The sequence below is a fragment of the Fulmarus glacialis genome, unplaced genomic scaffold, assembly GCF_000690835.1.
Source record: "Fulmarus glacialis isolate BGI_N327 unplaced genomic scaffold, ASM69083v1 scaffold5851, whole genome shotgun sequence".
In the NCBI taxonomy this organism is placed as follows: Eukaryota; Metazoa; Chordata; class Aves; order Procellariiformes; family Procellariidae; genus Fulmarus; species Fulmarus glacialis.
The window spans coordinates 41,359-68,141 of record NW_009190767.1 but is presented as its reverse complement, the minus strand read 5'-3'; the positions used below and the strand labels follow the sequence as shown (position 1 = coordinate 68,141).

The 26,783-nt window shown below is 38.2% G+C and overlaps 1 protein-coding gene across 1 annotated transcript in view; it reads left to right on the top strand.

The window, feature by feature from the left end:
* Window positions 1-11,590, top strand: part of LOC104083046 (procollagen-lysine,2-oxoglutarate 5-dioxygenase 2-like) — a 30,234-nt gene extending 18,644 nt beyond the window's left edge. Inside the window, 10 exon segments of the mRNA XM_009586407.1 lie at window positions 1,307-1,432; window positions 3,380-3,486; window positions 3,489-3,505; window positions 4,718-4,780; window positions 6,157-6,270; window positions 6,679-6,744; window positions 7,714-7,818; window positions 8,727-8,873; window positions 9,088-9,213; window positions 10,366-11,590. Of these exon segments, the coding sequence (XP_009584702.1) occupies window positions 1,307-1,432; window positions 3,380-3,486; window positions 3,489-3,505; window positions 4,718-4,780; window positions 6,157-6,270; window positions 6,679-6,744; window positions 7,714-7,818; window positions 8,727-8,873; window positions 9,088-9,213; window positions 10,366-10,521 (1,027 nt within the window). The 3' untranslated portion in view covers window positions 10,522-11,590.
* The last annotated feature ends 15,193 nt before the right edge of the window (window positions 11,591-26,783 follow it).

Genomic DNA, 26,783 nt, shown 5'->3' with positions numbered 1-26,783 from the left:
TATATCTCTTGATTTTACAGAATTTCCTCCAACTTGAAGGGATTCTCTGGGGCCCATCCAGAGAAAATAAGATCCTGTCTGTTCTTGCAGGGTTAGATCCTCTTTGTTTACCTGTGGTATTTGATTGCCATAGTTCATAACAGGCTTGGAGGCCAACAATTCACGAAGCATTTTGTTCCTGTCAAGCAACAATTCCTGGTGTGAATTGCAAATGCTTCAAAGTTCCTCTGAAGCGAATGGTGTGGTGTAAGCAGGTTTTATGAAATGAATTAAGATTTCACTGACTAATGATTTCAAAGTTGGTCACACACAAAATATTAAAAAAAAATCAACCCCAAACAACAACAAAAAAACTGCCAAAACAAAACCAAACAAACACTCCCTAGAGTTTATTACTCTAGTATTGCAGTATTATTACTTTATTTTTAGATCATAGATGCAATAAAATAGTGGAAAGGTATTGGAGATGAAGCAGCTCTAATGACCGGTTTCTCCTTGTATTAGTATGATCTCTTAAGTTGTACAAAGCTGACTTTATCAGCAGCAGCTTTCAGCAGACTGGGCCTGCTGTGAATGCTATGCACTTCACCCCTGCCAATTTGTAACTTCCCATGTTAGGTAGGTAGGTGGTGTTTGCCTCTTCATAACAAATCTGGGAATCTCAGGTGTATCACAGAAGGATGAATGTCTGTTTTGACCTACTAGTGAGAAGGGTTGGAGCTTAAGTAAAGATGTGGCTGTTGGTCCTTTACATTATATTACTTGTAATATTTCCTGTTGTAGAAAGAGGCTAAAAGCCAGGTACACTAGGTGGTAGAAACAGAAGCTTTGCAAAATGTATCTACCACTAGGCACCCTCTGAAACAAAGTACCATTTTATTCTTTTTATTCTGGTCAACTTAGATTTCCCCTTTTGACTCTCTTAAATTTTGAGTAAGCTAAGTCTCAGTGTGTGGTTTGATTTTTTTTTTTTTTTCTTTTTTTTTTTTTCTTTCTTTTTCCTTTCATGTCTCTGACTTTGTGATGCTTTTTGTCATTATGCTGTGGGCAGTATTTTTTTGCTTGGCTGAAAATCAAGCCACCTCCGATTTATAGGAATCTTTGCTTCTGTTACACTGATGTTGTTTCTGGGCAGTGGGTACTTGGATGCTGTTTCTTCCAGCTTAAGTTCAGAATAGCTGTTCCGAGATTTGACAGTCGTTGGTGTATTAACTACACTGTACTCCAAACTGAGGAAAGCTGGTATATTTTGATGTATAGTCTATGTATAAAGGTTCATATTTTCTTATTCAATGTCACTTCACAGAAGGATAATTGCTCCGCTCGTAACTCGTCATGGGAAGCTTTGGTCCAATTTCTGGGGTGCTTTGAGCCCAGATGGCTATTATGCTCGATCAGAAGATTATGTTGATATTGTCCAAGGGAACAGAGTGTAAGTAATTGTAAGCTAATTTTTAAAGTTAAGGCACCCAGTATGGTTATTACCAACATATTCTTACATTTTCATGCAATCTGGTATTCCTGAAGAGCTTAGGTTAGTTTTATTGTTTAGCTTTTTCTATTTCATAGGAATGCATTTGTTTTCCCATTTGTTTTTTCCCATTCCCATGCAACGCTACAGGCTTGGGGAAGAGTGGCTGGAAAGCTGCCCAGAGGAAAAGGACCTGGGGGTGCTGGTTGACAGCCGGCTGAACATGAGCTGGCAATGTGCCCAGGTGGCCAAGAAGGCCAATAGTGTCTTGGCTTGTATCAGAAGTGATGTGGCCAGCAGGAGTAGGGAGGTGATCGTGCCCCTGTACTCGGCACTGGTGAGGCCGCACCTCGAATCCTGTGTTCAGTTTTGGGCCCCTCACTACAAGAAGGACATTGAGGTGCTGGAGTGTGTCCAGAGAAGGACAACGAAGCTGGTGAAGGGTCTGGAGCACAAGTCTTATGAGGAGCGGCTGAGGGAACTGGGGCTGTTTAGCCTGGAGAAGAGGAGGCTGAGGGGAGACCTCATCGCGCTCTACAACTACCTGAAAGGAGGTTGTAGCGAGGTGGGGGTTGGTCTCTTCTCCCAAGTAACAAGCGATAGGGCGAGAGGAAATGGCCTCAAGTTGTGCCAAGGGAGGTTTAGACTGGACATTAGGAAAGACTTCTTTACTGAAAGAGTGGTCAGGCCTTGGAACAGGCTGCCCAGGGAAGTGGTTGAGAGTGTTTGAGTCACCATCCCTTGGAAGTATTTGAAAGACGTGTAGATGAGGCGCTTAGGGACATGGTTTAGTGGGCATGGTGGTGTTGGGTTAACGGTTGGACTTGATGATCTTAGAAGTCTTTTCCAACCTTTATGATTCTATAATTCTATTCTATGATTCACATCTCGAATAAAAAAGCAGTGTTTAACACAATGAGCTGGTATTAGTAATGGACATAGTCATTACTAGTACCTATCTGATTGTGTCTGATTACTCTCGCAGTGCATAATACAGAAAATGGCAAGATAACCAAATAGCAAACCCAAAACTCTGTATCCCAGGAATCTCAGTCAAAAGAAATGATTGTTGCATTCATCAAATGACTTCTTCATCTCTTTGGGGCAAATGTTTAATCAACTGAACAACTATAATTTCTTCATTTGTTTCTTCCTGAATATTATGTCAGATGTATCCTAAGGAGCTCTTGAGAAATACTTTTGTCACATAGCCTTTTGGGTTTGTCCTTCCCCTAAAGGAATGTGATGTAAGTTGTTCTAACCTTAACTTTCCCATGTGGTGATGCCTTTTCATTGCCCTGGAGGAACAAAAAGGTCTGAAACAGATTGACTGCTTGAATAGGACTGGCTCATTTTCAATTGCATATCGAAAGATATGCTCGTAGCGCTGGGAGGGAGGAAATCTGCAGAGCGAGCCTTGTGACAGCAATGCTTTTTTGTTGATATTGGCCCAACTGACATAAATACGTGGCCTGCTGTGGTTTGTGGGTATTTGTGTGAGGAGGTCAGACCAGCTGTGTGAAGCATCAGTGAGGTCTTTCAACTCACTTAAAAATCTGTTTTAGAATTACTTTCTCCATCTGGTGGTGTAGAACAATATTATAGAGTTTGACTGATTGCCTTAACTATGGAAACATGAAGTACATTTGTAGTTAAAACTCTTTAGAGAATTTGACCTTTGTATTTTTTATAACAATACTTCATAAAAGTTGAATTACTGCCTACGCCTACGTTTGAGATGTCCACAATGTCCAGCTGTAGTTTTTCAAATGTCTTGGGAACCTTTCAGCTTCATTTCCTTGAAACTTGCTTAGTCTTGTCAGCAAATACAGAGATGCTGATTTGATAGAATAGGCAACAAATTAGTTTTCATGGCTTTAAACTATGTGGATTTGTTTTTTTTTACAGAGGACTATGGAATATTCCTTATATGGCTAATATATACTTAATTAAGGGACAAACTCTCAGATCAGAGATGAAAGAAAAGAACTACTTTATGCGTGATAAGTTGGATCCTGGAATGCCAGGGAAATGGTAAGGTGTATCTATAACGGCTTGCTTTTAAATACACACGGACTTCTTTGTGTCCTGCTACACTTGACTGCTTCACTTGGTTGATCTTGGATATTGTATTTTTACTTCTAATTCAAAGTACTGGCCAATTTTTGTGACATAGAACATTTTAGCTGTATTTCTTTAAAATGTTGAGAACAGAGGTTTTTGCAAGGCCAGTGCACTGATGCACTGACTGCATGATGGTTTTTATTTAAATGCACTGAAAATTCCTATTGAGGTTAAAATACCTTCCTCATTGGCGCAACCTCAACAGGATGAAAGAGGGCTCAACTTCTCTGCTGTATATGACTTCAAACTTATCAATGCATTTAGAGCATCTCGATTATGTACGTTTTTATATAGTGTGAAACTTCTAGCGGACTAAGTTGGAATATTTTGCAATTTTATATTTAAGTAGATACGTATTTGAACTAATGGCAGGCAGTGTTGATATAAAAAGCCCAAGTGATTTATGAAATTGTACGAGTCTTCTTAGGGAGCATGAAATTACTCATTAATTTTTCCAGATAGATTAAAACTGTATCAGAAATTTGTTACTTGCATTAAGCTGTAAGTAATGAGAGAAAACTTATTTGTACTGTTAAAATATGAATATGTAAATCCACATTTCTACTGATATTTACACTAGTTTCAGCACAGAAACAAATAAGACCTAAACCAGACCTATTTCCAGACACTATAGCATTGAAAAATAATTTTGCTGAATTGAACAAGAAAAGTTGGCAAGTATTAATTTTTTTATTCCCTCGTAACAAGGCATGATCTCCTTTGTTTGTACTGATTCTTTAGAAAATCCCCGTCCAATTCTATTGTATTCAAACCTTCTTGGCATCAGTTATTGCAAACCTGTGCTTCCCATGCGCTCATTAAACTAATCTGACTGGCTCATCAGAAAATTGCTTTCTCTTTTCCTCTTTCTCAGTCTGTGCTGTAAGATGGTCTGGTACGTGCTTGTTTTTGTATTGCAGCAGATGAGAAGGGGCTGGTGGAAACAGCTTTGACATGTGTATTATGAGCTTTGCTTGGAGATGCATGTTGTCTGTAAAGGCATATCAGCTTTTGATCAAAGGCTGCTATTTCCCTAATGTAACTGGAAACCTAATAGTAGTCGGAAAAAGAGAAAGAGATTATGTATCAGAAAACTGATGTGATGATTCTCCTTCATTTTAGACTTTACAAAGGGAAAAAGACTCCCCTTCTTCGGAAACATTCCATATGCTCAGACCCCCAAAGGTGTTGCTTTATTTTTTTTATTCATGAGTTGTTACGTGCAGTATTATTCTACCACAGGAAGATACTTCTCCTCTGTCCACTTACTCTAATGAAGTACTGCTCTAGCTTTCTCTTAAGTCTTCTAAGGTTCAGGTTTTTGCCAGGAACAGGTTCTTTGTGACCAGCTCAAAGCGTCTTAGAGAGGCTTGTTGTTTCCTCAGGGAGGTTTCTCAGTGCTTCTGAGGGCAACGTGTGCTGAAGCTGTGCTTCCGAAGCTAAAATTGATTCAGCAGTCCTAGGAAGGACTAAAGCTCAAATTGCTAGCAGGTCAGCCAGGCCCCCTCGGGGACCACACAGGGCAGTTGTGAAATTGGTGTCACTTTAAGCTGTTTTTCTTGACCCAGACCTTCCTTATTCTCCCTGCTGCAGCTGTTTTATGATTTGGTAAGTGCCCAAAACTGGGCACGTGTTTAACATAATCATTATCTTTCTAACAGTTTAACTCTTTTTCAGACAAAAACATAGACAGAAATACCGAAGTATCCAAATGGTAATGTCTTCATCTGCTGCAAATCCAAAAGTCCCAAACACTTCAGAAGTGAGTTTTAGTCTGAAAAACAGTAAACTAAAAAAAACCCCACAGAACCTAAATTTCTTTTAAAAAAGATTATTCTCTGCTGTGATTTCTAATCAAGAGAGTTTTGTTAATATCTTCCGTTAATAGCTTGGTAATAAAGCTGTATCTTACCACACTTGGTATCTTGCACATATTTTGTAATGTTTGCTTAGGTGAACATACTTCACAGTGCTCAGCTGTTTTGTACCCTGATCTGAATATTCTTATATGCTGTATTTGCCAATATCTTTTTATTTCAGGCCAATTCACCAGAAGGATCATTCAGTGAATACTCTGAAATAAGTTTCTTGTTCTGACTTCCATTAGACCTTTTATTGTTAGCTCATTCTTTCAGTTTTTAATCAGAAACTAAACCCTAGATGTTGGTTTTCTTGTATGAGTATTTTCAGTTTGAGAACAGGTGCTTCCAATGTGTCTGCTTAGGTTTTGTGGAAAATAAATCAACCAACCACTTCTCTGTTTTTTCCTTTCTATAACTGTATGTGGGTTTACATTATGAACTATTTATGTTTTGCTTTAATGCATTTAGAAAATAAATTCAACCAAATGCTTGTAAACAAGAAATATGAACACTAGTTGGTGATTAGAATAAACCATTCGAAAATTAGAGATGCTAAATGAACAGCACGTGTATAATATGTATGTACACATGTGTGATATGTTTTATGAAAGTGCAGGCATGGACAAACAGACTTTTTTAAAACATCATTTTTGCTAAGATGGGCAGTTTTGCTAATGACATTTTCTCTACTTGATATAGGGTGTTTTCATGTACATTACCAACAGACATGAATTTGGAAGACTTATTTCTACAGCCAATTACAATACCTCCCACTACAACAATGACCTCTGGCAGATATTTGAAAATCCTGTGGTATGCATCTAATTATTGATGAAACAATTATTTTATTTGAAAAAGTTGTAAAGTTTGTGTGTTACAAAGGAGTTGCAATTTAAAGACTTTAAATGAAGAACATTTATTTATTATGCATTAAATATTGGTTGTGTACTAAAAGGTGTTCTCTACCAGCCATTTAAGCAAATGACAATATATCATATCACAAGCCAACTGATGACTGGAGTAAGGAGTTGGAGATATGGCCCTGATGTAACAGGTTTCATGATTTTTGACATGTTGAGAATGAGTTCGTTTATGGGTATAAGAAATTATTTAATTGTTTCCAATGCTTTCAGTAGAGCAAATGAATAGAACATAAATTATTTTTTGTCACTTATAAATTCATTTGTTCTGTTTTAATGTTTTAAAATAATGTTTTTTTAGGACTGGAAGGAAACCTATATAAATCCCAACTACTCAAAGATCTTCACTGATAATATAGTAGAACAGGTGGGTGTAAGTAGTTTTCTTAAAATTTGTGGGACTGACTGATAATAAGTTGGCATACAGTAACTATTTCCATGCAAATGCTGTTTTGGTCTGTGGCTGAACAGCTTTTTTATGTTTTGGATCAGAACTGAATCTTTGCCATTTTGAAAACTAGATGAGGGGAGTCCAAAAAATAGTTGCTAGATTGCTCAGAATAATGTAGTTGTCTAAGTAGTTGCCTTCTCCAAAATACAGATATATTTGGCTTATTTATTTGAACTAGCTAGTACCACTAGCAGAAGGCCTAATAAAATTTGTGTAGCAGATTGCTGTGTTTTCTGGTGTCTAGTAAAGGCAAGCTTATCTAGACACTTTCCCTGGAGTTTGCCTTTCCCTATGGATTCCTAAGGTCTGACAACCATGAATCCAAGGTAAAGCCTTTTGCTGGGTACGAAGAGGTCTTTTTTTGTCTGCCTGGCTGCTTGCTTTTATGCAACTGATCTGGACAGAGCACTTCTAAGATCATAATTGTTGCACCAGTGTTGGATGATCAGTTCTGTGACAATTAGGGACAGTGATTTAATAAACTTTGCTTCCTTAAGAAGCTGAGATAAATTGCTTTTATGTTTAAAACAATGTTAAGTTTTAAACTGTTTTTCTTAATAGATTGTAATGTAGAAGATCAGGGTTGTTATTTAGAGCAACCAAGGCACAGAATATGTAGGTACACTGACGCAGCTGTTAACGTTGGGTCACGGCTTACAAGGTAGCTCATAGTTTTTGCTTCATTCTGTGAGAATGTGCTTGTGGGTCAAGACAAAATTTAATTATTTAAATGTATCTGAGGCTCAGATGAGAACAGCTGATACTCTTTAGTGACGAAGAAAAGTGAAGATGTCCTTTTTTTAGCAGTTGAAAATAAAAGAAGCTGTTAAAGCTTAACTCACTAAGATTAATGTAGTTTTTAAATTTTTTTTTTTGCTTTTGTAGCCATGTCCAGATGTGTTTTGGTTTCCCATATTTTCTGATGCCGCCTGTGATGAATTGGTAGAAGAAATGGAACATTTTGGACAATGGTCTGGTGGAAAACACAAAGTAAGTGTCAGCCTATATAAACATGACCTTAATGAGTGAGTACCTTTATGATAGTAAGTCACAGTGTACTGCAACAAACATTCCAACAATTGCCAATGACCCGAGACATCTGCTTCGTGGTTATAAAATGCTTAGTTTAGTCTACCACATAGCTTGTTGTTCAGTAGATTTAGAGACATTCCTCAGTTAAGCTTGAACTAGCAAATTCAGACACTAACAGTGGTGCAATTGCTGTAGGAGTTATCCAACAGTTATCCAAGGCTGATCTTGGATAGCTGTTGATAAGTGTTCAGAGAAGTGTTACTCGTTTACCTCTTCAGTACTAATTTGTCAGACTTGTCCCCATAAGGAGTTACCCACAAATGTTACGAGCTATTGTGTTTGTGTTTGCAGAAAGTCCAAGGTATTCATTAACTACTGCAAAAATCGGAGGAATGTTTGTCATATTGACAGATGTGGTACCTTGGAAACTAGATAAATTACAGTCATTATTTTACTGCAGGGAAGAGCCTCCAGAAAGGATTTTAACATACTTTTATCTTCAAATTATTTCAACATTTATTACAATGTCAAATTGAGGCCTGTACTGTCCTGATCTGATATAACTTCAGTTGTATCTACATGTCAATAAATAAAACCATTACCTTGGGAAGCCCTTATTTACAGGCAACACATCCATATTGACTCACCTTTTAAAAAAACTTGCAATTTTTGCTCATTGATAGCTCAGCAGATTTTTTTTCCACAGCAGTTAGCTGTGAAATTACTGTACAGCAGGCTCACATATGCCCACTAAAGCATTGCTTTGTTGCAGTTCTGTGATTATGCAGATTTCAAATAAATATTTGTAGAAGTGCCAGAAGTGTTCCATGTCCATATTTCAAGGCTATTTATGGTGTTTTCATTAGGACAGCCGTATTTCTGGAGGTTATGAAAATGTCCCAACTGATGATATTCATATGAAGCAAATCGGACTCGATAATGAATGGCTGCATTTCATAAGAGAGTTCATTGCACCAGTAACGCTAAAAGTGTTTGCTGGCTATTATACCAAGGTATGTGTTTAAAATTTTTGCAGATAATTACTGCATCGCATGAGTAATTCTAAGTATTTTATTGAATATACCCTGTTTGGTTGGGCAGTTGATGTAGCAGTAGTTATAGATGAATGTTGTTGTTAACTGAACTTTAAACAAAAGAAACCCCCGAGAACCCTGTGTGTGACTTGGAAGTTCACATGTTGAAGTCTGACTGTGTATTTTGTTTCAGGGGTATGCTTTATTGAATTTTGTTGTAAAATATAGCCCTGACAGACAACGGGCACTCAGACCTCATCATGACTCCTCTACATTCACAATCAACATTGCTCTCAACAAAGTAGGAGAGGACTTCCAGGTAAGTTGACAACTTACTGACTTAAAAAATGTCCTTTGAGTGTCTAATATTGTTTCCAAACTAGAGCCCAAAGGGATATACTTAAAGATCATGTTGAAAAGGGCAAAGTGTGCATCACAAATTGAGATATATTATTCCTTGGTGTTTTTTGACAAAAACAAATTTGCTTGATTGCAGGATCCAGAACTGTTGATGCAGTCAGGCTGAGTTGGTCAAAATGGTTTCAGATGGTGGGAGAGAAAGGGTTTAAAGAAAAACCTTGAAGATGTTAGCCATTTCATTTTTAACGTTTCTGAAATGCTTAATTTCTGTACAATGAAAACTAATTTTTCAAAATACTTTAAATAGTCTCAAGTTGACTCAAATGGCTTCTTTTCTTTACAACTTTTTTAATGATTCTTTTTTAGATCAGCTACAGAATGAAAATTTTCAACTGTTTGTTGTTGGGGTTTTGGGGCGGGGCGGGGGGAGGTTGGGTTTTTTGTTTGTTTGTTTGCTTGGTGGTGGTGGTGTTGTTGTTTTTGTTTTTTTTCTGAGATGAATCAATATCAGAGTAGAAAATAATTTAACTAAACAGTCCCCAGAGTATGGAGATAGGCAGGGCAGTGACAATAATATCCAGCTTTGACTTGTAGAGAAACTTAACCTGTTTTGTTTAGAAACCTATGTTATTCACAGTCCTACTTAACACCCATAAGTGTGTTTCTCAAACTTATTACTTTAGAAAACACACCTTTACTTGGAAAGCAACAGCCAGATTAATTTACTTAAGATTTGTTTAAATGCCATCCCGGGTAGGGATGCAGTCCTGGAACAGGGCCTGTGAACATGATTTGCTTCTCCCTGGTATCATCTACAGTAAAGCTATTGAAGATCTGTTTGTCAGAGTTGCTGCTTCAATGAGTTGTTATCCAGGGAATGCTAAAGCAAAGCAAGGGGAAATCTTTGCAAATGCCTGTCTGTTATGTATTGCTCTGAAGATGGTGTCATTTAAACAACCTTGTTAGTAGGGATAGTAAGAAAAAAAATATTGTTAATAGCCTATTAATAGTAGCAAAATATTTTGCTAAGTTGTGGATAAATAAAAAGGAACTTACTCAGATAAAAAAGGTAAATGCTAGGGGTTTTGTTTTGTTTGTGTTTTTGCTGCAGGGAGGTGGATGTAAATTTCTTAGGTACAACTGCTCCATTGAGTCTCCCAGGAAAGGATGGAGTTTCATGCACCCAGGAAGACTTACTCATTTACATGAAGGACTTCCTATCTTGAATGGCACAAGATACATTGCAGTATCATTTATTGATCCTTAATATTTTTTTTTTTTTTTTTTTTCCTTCTTCAGCAGTGTTTTGATTCTTTACATAAACATTTATTTATAGATTTCTTCTGGAAGATGGTGATAAAAGAAACTTTAAGTTACTGTTCCTAGACAGCAAAGTTACTTTGTGCTAAGAGAATGAAAAAAAGAAAATGTTCTAAAATTGTTGAATATTTCTCAATATCTGCTCTGAGCCTTGAGTCACAAAGTAAACATGTCCTGCTTGTTTTTCCATTCTGCTGTCTTAAAGAGTAGGTAAGGAGGGAAAATGGAAAAGCATTTTATGATGAATCCATTTCTTTGTTGAAAAAGACCCAAACAACCCTAGATACAAAATTATCTGAAAAATTTATTGTGATTTTCATTCAGTAAAGTGACACGGCTAAAATTTTTGTGGTGTGTATATTTGGTACCAACCAATTAAAAACCACAGCATAAAAACAAAATCAAGTGAGTCTTGTATACAATTGTTTGGGATAAGCCATAATTCCATATGCTGGTATATACTGAAGGGAAAACATCTCAGTAGCCTGTTTTCTTAATTCATTTTCAATACTGAAATGTACACCTTTAGAAGAAAAAATAAATTAATTGTGGAGAAGAAGCAAGGATTAAATAATTTAGCTAAGAAAAAATGGCTTATCATTTGTTTTAAAAACTCATCCTGTTGAAAATTTACTTTTCTTCACCAAGTGACCTTCATTTAAAATTACTTATTTTTCTAAATGTGTAATTGCACCCAATTGGTACTGGAAATTTGATGTTTATTTTCAGAAAGCTGGTAAATTTTAATAATAAGATGTTTTATAAAGACAATTTTCTACTCTTACTTAAAATTACTTGAATTTTGTATCAGGAAAATGAAATTGTGGCAGTCTCTCTTTTAAAGCTAAGGGTCTTAACTTGCCGTTTATTTTAAACAAATGGGTTTAAAATATTCCTACTGTATCTACTGTTTGTAATTTAAAGAAACTTGAAGCAAACTATCTCAAAGTCTACCGTGCCAAAATGCACAATGTGTTGGAAAAACTTGTGAAAAATAAAGGGTAATTTTAAATTAATGTAACAGCTTTTACTTGACTGTATTAGGTAGTTTCTTTGCATGTTGCCATTGTTCTTACAGAAATTATATTTATTGATGAATATTTTCAAAGGAATTGTAGATTTATTTAGATTGGAGGTTTCTCCAAGTGTCGGGTTTTGGCTTATTTACTCTGTTACTATTGAAATTATTTCTCATGTGAGCTGGTGCCTGTGTACATTACAGAAAGTGCATTACACTTTCAGAACGACCCCAGCAGGATGGATGTTTCTTGTTTTCTGGACCAACCTTCCCTTGTCGTACAGAGGCTTTTTGATGATCCTAAACAGTAGTTCACTTTTTACCTGCTAATGTTTGAAGAAACTTTATATCACATTTCCTAAACAGAAGCTTTATTTGGAGCTGAAAGGATTGGGAGAGGGGTTCAAAGATTATTCTGTTACCAAAAATAAGCGTGTCTGCTTATTTCCCTGTTCTGTTTTGAGGAGTGGGTTGTAACTGTACTTGAAGTTACACTGAAGCAAATACATCAAAATGTGGTAACTTCAATAATGCACTAAAGTGGTCTGGCTTGGAAAGGAATGGCTTTTCACAGGAAGTTCTTTGCTTTCTTTTCATTTCTCTTTACACTGTCAACTTTTCTCCATTTCAGGCTAATATTTGGAGGTTGATATCTCCTGACTTTGTTTCCAGGCATGGAACACCTCTGCTTTAGTGTGCGTCTCTATATATGCAGCCTGTGCTTTGCCAAACTTCACAGATCAGAAAATCTTCAGGCCTTCAGAATGAAAGCGGCCTTTGTTAATCACCTTTTTCTGAGCATTGGCCTGTGGTCTTTTAGGCTAACTCAGAACAGAATAATATTTTTACCACTGGATCAGTTACAGACGGTTTACTGTTATGAGGAGCTTTCTTGGAAAAAACCACAAAAATACAATCCTGTAACACACAGGGGAAGTTCTTTTGCAGATTTTTTTTTTCATAACTTGCATTTTAATTATGTATTTTTTAGTTCTCAGTCACATTTGATTTTTTTAATGTGTATTTTTTTCCTCAACATATATATGAAGGCTTTACTTACTGTTAAAATTCTATGTTAGCAACTATTAACTTACTCTGTCACGCAGTGACATGTAATGCTAGTTTTACTGTGTTGCACATTTGTTGGAAGGGAAAAATGTGTTTACCAAGCTCACATTGCTAAAATTCTCTCTTGTTTTTTCTTTGATGAGGTATTTGCAAAGGCTAACAACCACCTTTCAGGTGGATGGCAACGTGTATGGAAGTGTCCTCATTAATTTCTTAGGAACTGACAGATATCAGAAAAAAGTTTGTTCTTAACAGTTTACCTGAATTAGTTCTGAAAGCTTTGCTGTACTGTTAGCATGTGAGTACATGAACTCACACAGGCTAAACAGAATTGTCACTATTAGGAAATAATTTTTAATTTTCCTTATTTTTTAGGAGACTTTTGTCTCCTAACGAAGTTTGTTTTGGGGCATAGAAGATACATGCATCAGGAGGAAAGCAGCAACCTTAATTCCAGCAGTGTATGAGAAACCTTGGGAGTACAGGGCCATAAAGGTGCTCTGCAACAGATGAAACGTTTGTAGAGTATTTGGTGTGTTCTGCTTTCATCTAGTTCTATTTTTCACTGTTAAGTACTTGAAGAGACTGTGGTGTAGGTAAGAGGTGGAAGAGCAGTATATGGGCAAGAGAATTTCTTAATATTTTTAACCAAAAGGACACTGAGTATAACTTGGTTTTATTTCATATTCATGAATTATTCTGATTCTGATACGCCTAAAAAATGTTCAGGGTGTTCGGTAGTATTTTACACATTTAATCTTCTTTAAAATCACTGTGCAACAAGTAATTCCAATATGTATTTGTCACTTCATTTTTTTTCGCAAAGGATTACTGTTCCACTCTTACTGTGAGCTGAGAGCATAAGACTATGACAACCCAAAAAGAAGATAGGTTTTCAGTGAGGCAATAATAATGAAATCAATTTGATTGTGCCTTTTTCTTTTGTAATGGGTTTTCCCCAACATCTACTGTATTCATGGAATAAATGTTAATTCAATGCAGGGCTTCCACAACAGCTTCTCTTTTGCAGCATGTAAGAAGTAAGGAGACAAAGATATTTAAAGAGATGGAAAAGCCTAGAAAGGACCCTTATCATTCCTTCCTCCCATGTGCACATACTAGTTTTGCTTTTGTTTTTCTGCTTGAAAGAATTTGTTCAGATTTTTCTTTTCAGCAACTGCATTGAGCTTTTTTAAGAATATATGCATTTCAGTTTCCTTTGATTTATTTCTGATATGGTCTTCAGTGGATTCAGTTCTGAAAGAAGTAAGTATTTTTTGAATCTTCACTTCCCTGAATCTTCACTTTCTTGCATGGCAGAGTAGACCGCTTTGCTATTTTTGTGAGTGAAGGGGAACACAATACCTGTCTCAGCAGCTCCCTGTGACTGAGGTGTCAGATCAATTACTTGACTGTTTTTTTTTTTTTTTTTTTTAATTATGGGATTTTTTGATTCCATAGCAGAGCATGAATTAGAGGGCAGAGCCTTTATAAAATGCATTTGTAGAGTTGATATTGTTAGTTCTTAGAGCTGAGATTTGCACTGGTAGGGTTAACTGTAGAGTTGCAGGAATTAGTAATTAACTTATGAATGCCAGGAAGTCCCAGTTGTTCTGTTTCTTCCCTCTAGCTGCTGCCAAGAAAGGTGGTGTCTGACAGAAGGTTAGTTTCCAGCCAACACTAGAACTGAAATGAGAATTGATGGTGCAGGATTTTGTTGTACCCAAAAGGAGGAAGTGTCACTTCAAATGGTTTTCCAACATGATTTCCCAAATACTTTCTGTATCTTAATATAAAAAGTTATTCTGGGTCTAATGAAGCAGATAGTCTTGCTCAACAGTACTGAGGAACCTTGTTCTTGTGTACAAATCAAACGTTAAACACAATTGGAAAGAGATGCTTTTATCTTCAGTGAAACATTTTATTTGCTAGTTATATTTTTTTTTTTTCCTTTCTGTAATTACCTTCCCACTTGATGTAGCTTTTAAGATCCCACTTACAGGATGACAGCTGTCTTTTAGTGCATTTCGGGGCTGGGGGGAGGGCGAAATGAGGAGGGGATGGTCAAAGCTCAGGAAAGTTCAAAATTCACCCTATGGAATTGCTTCCTTCTGCAGCTGCTGGCACAGAGCTCTGCAGCCTCCGTCCTAAACTAACGGGGAGATCTGAGAAGCAGTTGATGTGTTGTTAAGGCTGCTAAATGTAGAAAGATGATCATAATTTTCTTTTTCTCTTGGTAATCTATTGCTTTTAGAAAGTTAGTTTTCTGTATTGAGCTTCACTTCAGAAAACCTGTTTTGGCTGCGTTTAAAGCAATGCCCCTCAGGATTATTTTGCACAAGATCTGATGAAAGCATATTCGTCTTAAGGTATTTAGCTGAGTAAGGCAACGGTTCAAAAGTAGGATTTCAGTCAGTGTGGTTACAGCCTTTATTGGCATCAGTGCAACTTCAGAAGTAGCAAAGCTGAGAGCCTGGCCAGCGTGGAGGGTATTGGCCGTATCGCAGGCAGCGCTTTGGGGCGATACCATGCCACCTAGGTAGTTGAGAAAACTGTGTTTTCTTGAAAAACCTCACTTGTGTTTTGGGTCCTGAATATTGTTCTCTCTGCACCTGCCTCTACTTACTACTGGTTTACAGTTGTTGGATGTCTCAGAGTGCCTGAAGTTGGCAAGGGAGATGCATAGTCGCATAGTAACCAATTTATTCAGGAGCTATTTTGGCTTGAAACTGGAATTCTATGTCTAAGAATTTTGCTTAGTTTTGAAAGGAGTTGCTCAACTCATAATGGCTTTGCACCATTTTGTTTCCGCTGACTTCTGGGAGTGGGGAGCAGAGAGAGGAGGAAGGTAGCAGAGCAAATTTAGTATAAGCTACTTCCTTACTACAATGTCTGTAGTACAGATGGGGCATGAAAGCATTGCATTTTCACAGCTTCAGTTGGAATGGCAGTTAATGCCAGCAATACTTCAAGCCCATGAGGTGGTTTACAATATTTAATAGCTTAAGACATTAGGACCTACTCTTCAAAGTGGGCTTGGCTAATACTTCAGGATTTAAGCTTTCTCAGACTTGGGTTGCTGATCTCTCACAATGTACACTCATCCACTGGTGGTATGTGAAAAGGAGGTTTGCAACCTTACTGTTTTCTGCTTTGTTTTTAGAGTAGTAATTTTCATTTTTAAATTAAAGCATATTCTTCCAAGCATATAAAGTAAATTGTCTTCTCCACGTAATATAGCAGCAGAACTAGCAGAATAACTGCTCAGGTCTTTGTTCGTTAAAGTGACTTGGTGACTGATAACAATTGTTACTCTTCTGCAAGGGGAAGGAGTGTCCAACTGCTGTTTTTAATATTTGAATGATAGGTCTTTCTCCATCCTCCTGTGGCAGCAGTGTGGATGGAAAGATGGAGTTGGTGAGGGTACCTGAGAGAGGGAGCTGTCTCCTACTCTAGTCCCCGGTTGCACTCAGCACACTGATTAAGGTGAAATTTGGTTTTTGCTGCTACAATTGGATCCAACTTAATTGCCCCCAGGATGTGTATAAAGAGCTTGGAGAAAACGGAGCGTGCTTTGTAAGGATGAACTCCTCTGGTATTTTAGCTCCTGAATTCTGGCAATTCTCTGAGCTTACAGGAGATGAAGATTTTGGGGGGGTTAACTTGTTTTTTTCCTCAGAGACTTCTAACTTGGGTATGGTGGTAACTGAAGGCATTTCTGTAAGAAGTGGTGTCCCTTACTGAGTTTCAAGTCCCAAAAGCACAAGGCCATTGCAGCTTCTTAAAAGAAGGTTCTCCAGCATGAAGCAAATGCAGTGCGTGAGAAGTTGAGGCAGAAAGTATTAAGTATAAGCTACTAAAAGCTAGTTTTTATCTTTGGAAGTACTGGGTGAATGTAAGAGGTGAGTGGGTGCACAATGCAACAATGAACTTCTGGCATAGCCAAATTTAGAGACTCATCATCTCTGAATCACTTTTGCAAACTGTGATTCACCAGGGAGCTATTTCAAACATTTGGTCATTCTTTAAAACATGTACCATGTAAAGTAGGACAGGTCCTGGTATATAAAACAATGTTTTTCCTTAAAATTTCCAGATCCCACTGTCTCAAACTTGTCTTCGCTGTGCCTTGTAGAGTGGAGATCTTGATAGCGTTACTTGCAAAAAGAGGAAATTCTCAGTTCTTGTACTGCAGTCACATGCATTAATCTGCATGAGAGCATTTTGGCCATACAAGGTATGAACTTTTTGTTCTCGTAGACTCCTTCGCATACCCCCATCACTCAGGCATATGTGCACGTTGCTTTCCATCCAAACTGTGCCCCTTTCGCATCCCATGTGTTTGCCAGATGTCAGCTCTCCAGCAGGGACAAAAAAAAAGCACGGGTGGCCAATGGCTTTTGCATAAACGCAGGCAGGAGCAAGGAAGGCAGAGACAAAGGATCTTTATTTTAAAGTGTTCTTGAAGTGTAAATTTTAAACTGCTGCTTCTGTGGTAATGAAAGATGCCTTAGGATCAGAACTAGTGAGCTATTATATATCAAGGGTATAACTGAGATATGCGCTGTAGAAAAGCATAGAAGATATTTCCCAATTAAACTTTTTTCTTGTAGTTTATACAGCTAGTGGATGAGATGGATACAGAAGGTCACTGGCGAGTGTAGTTTCTCAGATTCCACAGGCGAGCCTTTCATCCTGACCCGCAGCATCGCTGGTGGCTGTTGGAGCAGGTGACCGCTGCGATGTTTCACTGTTGTGATGTGTATTTGGTGAGGGCTTTTTGGTCTTCATCTCATTATCCATCAGCGTATGCGTGTGTGTATGAACACAAACCCATGCTTGATCTTTTCCATAGCCTGACTGTATCTTGGCCTTGTTCTACAAAGAGGATTTTTTTTCAATGTGCTGTTTGGACTGGGAAAAAAGTGTTTCCCTTATTCTGAAAATTATGGTGCACAGAAGAGTACACAGGCAAGGCTTGATTCTTCTCTAAATATCACTGACACAAAGGGATTATGAACTTTCCATGAATTAATTGATCCGTATTGGTTGTTCAAATGGCAAAAGTAGAAAAATGAGATGTTCATTAGCTGAACACAGAGGTATGGGAAACACTGTGCATTTTTCATCATTAGGTAGACATAATCTACTTGAAGTTGGATAACACAGACGTGAAAGACTGAATGGAGATACCTGTATGTTTCCAAAAGAGCTTGCAGGTGTTCTTGAAATGTTGTTTGAGCAAATAAATGGATCTGTTCTTGGCAAGTTGTTCCCATTCTTATTTACTTTTAGTCTGAAGGGAACAAAAGCACATTATAAAGCTATAGAATCATTCAAATGCTGGGAATCAGAAGCTCATAAAAAATAAAAATAAATTGAGATTATATTGCAGAGGAGAGGAAAACGTTGCAGCCATTAAGACAACAAAACTACTCCCTGCATGGAGTATTTTATGACCAGAACCCTAAGGAGGCACTTGAGGAATGTCATCAAAATACCGCAGCCTGAAGACCTATTTTTATTTTTATACAAATTTAACTTTCTTTAAAAATAATTAAAAAAAAAACGAATGGAAGAGCTCCTAGCTGCAAACTTTCTTCATACACAAGCAAAAATGAGAGATGTCATGAAAGCATATGTATTCAAAAATAAGGCTAAACTTCTAACTTAGTCATCATTCCTTAACTGAGAAGCCCCCAGCATGCAGTACTGCACGTGTAGCACTAATGCCTACCAGGTCTCATGCCTGGCATTAAAACTCTATGGCAAATAAGTTATTCCAAGGTAACAGGAAAAAAAATAGACAAGTATAGAGACAGGTAGTTTTTTGACAGATTTCATGCAGGAATTGAAACTGCATTTGTGAATGCAGGTTGCTGATGTAAGTATTAATTTCAGCTAGAACGAGTGTGTGTGGACAGCTTCAAAGTGTCCTTTGCTTGCAAGTACCTAAGAGCTGATAACAAGTTTGCAAAATACTTACACCTAAAGTGCTAATTTATTTACTTCCTGCAAAGCAGGTGATGCTATTTTTTATTCAGACCACTGGGGCTGAGGGTTGAGAGGACATACATCCACCATTCTGTTCTCTTGGTTTTCCTGGACAAGCTCCACCTTTAGGATAAATAAGACAGTTGTTGAATGGAAGACTTAACTCAAAGGATGCTGAAATCTCACCCGGCTCTTACAGTTTGGAATTCAAGACACCTTCCTTGTGTACAGGGGTGACTGAAGCTTTTCTTGTCTTGGTATTTTAGAAATCCAGCCAGAGCTCTTGTTTGTGATGCGTTTCTTGTGAACTTGTAGGAGGAGCTGACAATTGTAGAGTAGCGCCGGGGCTTAATGGACATCCAAGCAGAGGCACTGAGATAGAGCAAAGTCCCTGGAAGTGAGAAGGCTGGTAGCATGCTCTCTGTGGTTTTTCACGGCATTGATCTGAGGTTTTGCTTGTTTTGCTGTTGTTTTTTTTTTTTTTCTTCTTTTAACTTGGGGAATGAAGGAAGCTAATACAGTTCTTGAGCAATGTAAATCACTAGAACTATAGAAATGTGTTAACACATGAGAAGTGAACACTTCTTTCTTTCAAGGAAATAAATACATAATAAATACATAATCTGAGTGTTCAAATATAAAGAAATTTCTGTTGACAAAATATAGGAGGTGCGCAGTAAGCAAAGCTTATTCTTTTTTCTGGAAATGCCCTTAGAGAATTATTCAATTTCTTTAGATGATGGAGTTAAATATGTGCAAAGTAAAACTGCAGCTCTTTGCTAACACAAAAGGAATTGGTCTCATAAGGCTGAAAAATATTTCCTTACACAAAGAAACTTCAGAGAAGGATACCCTTGCATTTGTTCTAAGTAACTCATACATAAATACTGCTACTGTATAGTTACTTTTATTTCATAAATGTAGGTTGGTTTTTTATCTTTCCCGTATGTAAAAATACTGCTTCTGCTCTTTTGTTTTTGATGTGTTTATCTTCAAGCTGAAGATTTTATGTGCAGCATGCTGTATTGTAGTGCTACTTCTTTACGTCAAGGACAAGCCAAGGAAGCTCTTTCGGACTGAATGTCTTCCACAGAATATTTGCTCATGATAAAAACTTATAGCAAACTTTACTGGATTTTTATCTTTTATCTTTTAAATATCTAAAAAGAGATAAGAGTGTTTATTGCTAATCATAAGAATGTTTTCCTTTCACTTAACGAAGCTTGCAGATCCAAAAAAAACTACTGAAGAAAACTGGTTTGGGATTCAGTTTTGCTTTCCATGAGGAAAGAAGTAAGACTTTTTTTTATAATGGAGCCAAGTGATTGTATGTGAAGTAAAGTTATAAATCTTCATGCATAGGAATGAGTTTAGAAAAAATGCAAGGCAGTGGAATTGAGTAGGCTGGTGACAACATTGCATATCATGCTCTACCATTCATGGGAAAAATTGCATTAAGTGTAGTGTCTTTTTTCAATCCGGTTGCCAAGCTACAATGGATGGTGAAATATATTGATAATGTCAGAAGTTAGCAGATCCTCTGGTGTCTTTTATTTTCTGCTCTAAGGGGCTGAATCCCCAACAAACATCTCTACTGTCATTTGTCATGTTTGGTCAGCTGAAACACTGAGGATTATTCATAAGGCAACTAATAGGAACTCTGAGGTTCCCCCCGCCCCCAACCTAAGTTTACTCTTTATGTTTCCTTTTCATCAGCTTTTAGATGACTTTGGTTTATTATTTTTTAACTTTGCTGTGCTGCCCTTGGTGTGTGTTGCTTCGTGGAATGTCTTATGGTACAAGCGGAGTACTAAGACATGGCATTTCTCCATACTTCGTGCCAGCTTCTTTCTTGAATCCAGTATTTTCCTAAATGCCTGTGGTCCGCTGGTAAAGCAATCACAGAGATGCCTGCAGTCCTTCCTTACCACTTTATTAAACATTTCACTTCTCCTCTCAGATTCCTGGAAATTGGTTGTAGATACAGACCTTCTTTCTGCATTCCCACCTGGCTTTAGTTCAGCGTGTTGGTAGCCCTCTGTATAAAATGAACCTTGATAAAGAGAATATTCATCCTTTTCAGCTAGCTTTCCAACCTCCTAAGTTTTGAATTATGAATGTTTTTCTTTGTAGTAGAGTGTTGTGGGAAAGGAGAAAACACTCCAAGAACACAGCCAATACCATTGGCAATATAAACGCTACTTAAATGTGAAGCATGGTTTCTTCATGGTGTGCTTCTCCAGGCTCCAGTTCCTGTCTTTGTCTCTGTCCCTCCTTTGGTTCAGAAATAAATGTATTCAAACCAAATGCCAAAGAAAAACTTTCCTTTCCTTTTTAGAACAGCAACAGGTTCAGGACTGTGTAAAGACTTGCATAGATACTGGACTAACAGCTTTGCACAGTGTCAGTCTTGTACTTACTTATCTATCACTCAGGAAATTATCTGAAGAAACATTATAACCCTTTGAACTGAACGGCTGCCCTCCGCAAGTTGGAGTGCATTATGCTTTGGTTAAATCATAACACATGAAGCTCAAAGAAAGCCCTCTGCAATATTTAATGGTGCTTTGTGTGCTCATTTTCTTTAGAAGTTGGGGCAGAATGCTATTAAAATTCTCAAATTCACTAAAATTGAACCAAGAATAATAACAACAAGAAGAAATGCTTATAATTTAGAGGTGAGTTTTGGGTAGTCCCCCAATAACCTTCTGTCTGCTAAGCTTCTGGTCATTTATTCTGCTATCTTGGGTATGTATTGAGTAAATATACCACAACAGCATAATTTAATTCGTTTGGTGGTTAGTTAAGGCTGCTTGTAAGAATAATCTTAAATGCTCTGTTAAATAAAAATGAAATAACAGTAATTTTAAGTTTAACACAATTAAAATAGCACTATGTATGAACAATAAAATAGTGAGATCTGTTTTGGGGCCATGTCTGCAAATTGCTGAATTTCTGCACATCTGACTTAAGCTTCTTCTTGGAAATTACCTTTCTCAATTTAATTTCATGATATGTCTGTTCTATAAACACTATTCTGTAATTTGCTGGGGAGGTCAAAGTATTTAACCTAGTTAATAAAAGTATGAGTAAACAGTGACAGTGGAAAGAAAAAATGCTTTGCTTATGTATATACTTTTTCCCTGGTGAGTAGAAGTTGAAGGTAAAATAGTGCCTTTATACTCTGTCTGCCATCCTGTGGCCAAAATCAAATTTTACATATGCTTATTGAAGACAGGATGAGGTCTGGATAATAGAAATTAGGATAGACATAATAGCTGCAAAAATACTTAAGATACAGTTTTAGAATTCAAATCAAGTAATATGTTCACGTTTGGGCAGTGTGCTTTTGTACGTGTATACCTAAAAAACATGAAAAATACTTGTGTACCCACATTTCTAGGTAATAGTTGCAATTTATAACCTGAGAGAGGATGAAATAGTGTCTGCTGATGCAGCGGTACTTGGATAGCCTTTCATCTAAATGCGTCAAAGTATTTTGTAAGTAGATGGGAAGATTGAAGCTCAGAAAAACTGATTTGTTCATACCGTTTGGCAACAGATCTGGGAAAAGACTGCAGAGTCTCAGTTTGCAGTCTTGGCTTTGACCTCCAGCTGAGTGACTCAGTAGCCAGGCGAGCATCCGCGATTCATCGGACCGCCTTCCCGGCAGCCCCGCTCGAGTCTGGGGGTGGTGGGACGGGAGGGGGCTGCGAGGAGGGACATGCTTCAAATACCAGACAGAGCGCTCTGCCAGCTCGACATGCAGAGCAAAAAGTAAGACAAAGCTTTCCCAAAAAGCGGATGTCTAGTGTGGGATCTCTTCCCTGGTCCTATTCTGTGCCTTTCTAAAAATGTCTTCTGGTATGAAACCAAAATCTCCCGAACTGTAGGAGCCAAGAGCAACGGCCAGCCAATGCAATGCCGTGGGAGCATCTCTTCCCTTCCCTCGGTCTTGTCTGCGGGGAGCCCTCCACCTCCCTACGCTACACACGCTCTCTCCTGCACCTGGCACTTACGCACTCATTTGACATTCTAATGAAATGTTATTTCTGACTCTTATGCTGTTCTTTGAATACTAATATATAGTGGCTGTGTTAATACATGATGGAGCAAATAACTTGTTTATTGTTTTGTTAGATGTTGGTTGGATTTACTGTTTCAGTATGGTGCATGTGGTAAGTATGAATTACCTGGAGGGGTGGGACGCCTTTTCCAAACTTTTCTGCTAATTGTTTGGACATGAGAAAATAACCATTGCCTCCCAGAATTAAAAGTAAAATTTCATCTTGTTTCTTTGAAATCACTTATTGTTCCAAAGGTTGAAACTCCGGTTTTTTTGTTTGTTTGTTTGTTTGTTTCTTTGTTTTGATATCTTCAGTCCTTATCAAAATACCATCAAATATTTTAAGTGACCACTGACATACATGGTTGGTTGTACCTCGTCAAAGCCTCAAAGGTCAAAAAAAGAATATAGAACTTAAAACTGTATTAAAAAATATTTGCACAGAACCATTTTTTGAAGTCTTTTAACAACAAGCGTTTTAGATGGATAGAGCCATTTTATCGGCTCTAATTTGATGTATTTGCATACTCATTTTACTCAAGTAGGAAAAAGTTAAATGGAAACTCTTTGTATACTTCAGTGAGTGTATTAACTGGTTACGTGGTTTGTAGGCTACAGAGGAAAAAACAAAATGGAAAAATTATTTACATTTTACACCTCAAAACTGTAAAATGCTTGGTCTATTATGTTTTATAAATATTCACTGTTAATAATAATTCTATTTCTCTTAACTGCTCTGGACTAGATCTTGAGCCGCTGACTCTGATAGCACAAAGATTTCACTTTCTATCTCATAAATTCTCTGTTGGCAAAGTTCAATTGTTTCAATGTAATTTTGTTGTCAAAGGAAGTCATTATCAGCAGAAGAGGCAATTTCTTAGTGAGTAAAGCCAGTTTGAGTTTTTTGGGTTGGCGTTTGAATTTATGGGTGCAACAGATCAGAGAATACAACTGCAGAATTGCTTTCTTATTAGAGATTATTAACTCCCTCTTCTACATGAGCTGAGAAGTTACAGTTTTGAACTACATGGAGCCATTTCATACTGCAGAATTTCCTTGTTAGATGTGGTGAGTGGGAATACCATTTTTAAAATATTAACTGGAAAATAAAGAAATTACTAAACTAGACTTAAGGATTTTTTGCTGGATTAGTCTTTATTTTGTTTGGTGTTACTTAAGGTTCTGTTCCTTCTAGATGCACTAAAAACCAAAGGACCGCAAAGGGTTAAGAACCTTTTTTCCTATAAGAATGGAAAATGTAGCAAGTATCTGTTTAATTACCCAGGGACTTCTGTGGTTGCTAGTACTGAGTCAGGTTAAAGCAGGCTTCTGGGGCGAGGGGGAAAGAACAGCTTGCTTTAAAAAGAAAGCAGGTTGCGGGAAATATTCAAGTACATTGAGTTGCTCTTGTGCCACGTGTCAGCACTGTCTTCTCCAGCGTCCCACTGGACGCCCTGGTTATCCTACGGCATTCTTCGACCACAGCTGGGCTGTCAGCCGGGTAAATAATGCTGTGTTTGTCTTAAGAGGTCATTCTTGGCCAGGAATGAATACAGGTCTGACAATCCAGATAGGTTTGAAAGTACGAAGCAGTTCTGAAGAGACCAGGGTTTCATCACATCAGTGGAAAGTTTAGAGATGCAGAGCGGGCTCAGCGCGCACGTGGGACTGCTGGCCGGTCGCTGGGAGACCCGTTTGTTTTCACGGCTCTGCTTTGCCTTGACAGCTGTCCCTGCTGCGGGAGCGAAGGAGGAGGCGCGGATGCAAGGGACAGGACTGCTATGCTGCTGCCAGAGGATCTGCTTCCTATATCACCCGTTCAGCTTCGCTGGACTCGGGTGACACGGCTGGGAAACAACAACAAAAATGTCCTGTTGCCATTTTTAGTCCCGACTGACATTTATAGCATTGGGCACAGAAGATGTTCCTCAGCTCTGAGTGAATGGAGCCTCTAAATCAAGAGCTGTACGGCTGCTAATAAAGCAGCTGCTTACTCATCGGATCTCGCCTCCTCACAAGTTCTTCACATCTCTGCTCAGGTTTCATTTCTTAGATGCATGGAAAGTATATATCCATCAAGAAAGGTGCTATTAAGGACAAATAAATGTCTGCATGTAGTATATTTTATTTGAATTGTCATTTGGATGAAGGCATTTTCAGAAATGGCTTTTTAACTGGAAGACTGTGCTAGAGCTGAAGTGATTCGGAGGAATAATAAAGCCTGTGAAACTTGCTTCGAGCAGAGCTGCAAAAAGGCAGTAATTTGTCCCTTGCTCCATTGTCTAATTTGAACAGTAGGTTACAAGTGCTTTCAGCTGCAGAACCAGCTCTTCTAAAAGCTGTTTGTATGGACAACGGATTTTCCTGTGTCCTGACTTTTTGTGAGGGGTGTTGGCTCCTGTGTTTGCAGCCCGTGAGGAAGAAGCTCAGCTCGAAGGCATGTGCCAAAGCTTATCCCCGAGGACACAGACCGCAAGCCCTGCCTGCAGCTGGGCAGTGGGCTCTCCCCACCCCGATGGGAGCCTCAGCCTCCTGCAGAGAGGTGTTGGGAGCTGGGAAATGGAAACCAAGCGATGGGTGCTCTTGGCAACGTGCCTCTCTCTCTCTTTTTATAAAACCTGCGTTTTACTGCCCCTCACTTTTCTACCTCGCAGAACAGAGTAAATATTTGTGCTGCACCTCTGTCCATCTCCTAATGTGTGGAAGTCTGCCCTGAAGGGGTGCGTGTGTAAGAACTGGCCGAGGAATAAGGAGCAATGTTTCTGTTGAAGTTAAAGCTGCTGCAGGAGAGTGAAAAGTAGCTCTTTTTTCTTTCAGAAACAAGCCCCAGCAAAGTCACCTTTTCAGGAAATGTACAGATTTGCTTAAAAAATTTTCCTCTGCTTTAACATACTTTCTTTGCCAGCCAGTGTCTGGAATTCATTTAAATTCATTGTGTCAGCAGCCACCGTAGCCTAAGCATAAGCATTAGTGTAAAAGTTTCCAGTGGCTTTCATTAATTTGACTTCTTGCATTATCCTGATGCTTAATCAACAGATTGATTGTGGCAAAAAAGATTTTAGAAATTTTACTTTGTTTGCCAGCACGTGGTAATTTCTGATATAAACTTGGTGATTGTTAAGGAAAAATGGTGGCTCTTACAGGCTTTATTGGACAGATGTGTGTGAATGTTGATTATGCTATTTACTGTGTGGATCTCAACTGACTGCATTCTAATCAGCTGCCTTTTCCTTAGCTACTCTGGAGTTGCTTTTCTAGCAGTTTCTTCTTTCCCCATTCCCTAGCCACGTATGTACTTTCTCTCCTAGTCTTTTATTCTGCACAGATGCTCTAATGATGATCTTTGAACGCAGGCAAGAAAAGCCCCTTGTCATTAATCCCCCTCCCCCACCTTTGGCAGTGAAGCATTTGGCCACGTCTCCATGTTCTCCTCCTAGCAGTATTGCTTCCAGATGTTTTCTTGGTGGTTCTTTCTTGTTTGCATTTGGATTGTCGCTTGATTGTTAGCACTCTGTTTTCGAGAGGGAAGCCTTTGACTTGGTAGCAACTAGACATGAACTCAAGCCGCAATTGTCTGACCTCAGCTTCCTCAGTTTGAGGTTATGTTTGGATTTGAGATGTGGGTTTGGCCTATAGCAACAGTCAAACCCAGCCACAAAGTTCATTTCTGAATTCGGAGGTGGATTTTACCAGTGATCCAAGACTACATAACTTATTGCTTCATGTGGACTACGTGTAGAGTCAAACTCTTGCTAAAGATTTAACCACCTTTTTTGTTTGGAATAATGCTAGGGGCAGCTTGTATCTTCAGTGAAAATAAATGACCTGGAAATCTGAGCTGGATGTGATTTTGCTCCAGAGTGCCATAAATACCATCTCAGGAAGGAGGACAGCCTCACTTCGTAGGCTGGAAGCGAGACCATCTCTCTCTGAGGTTTGCAATGACCTGGCACAGACCTGAGCTGTGCTGCTCTCATAAGAGGAACTGAAGCTCAGTTTCTGCCTGTGGCTGCCTCAAACACCTTTTTCTTCCCTTAGCACTCTGCAGGTCCTGGAGGAGTCT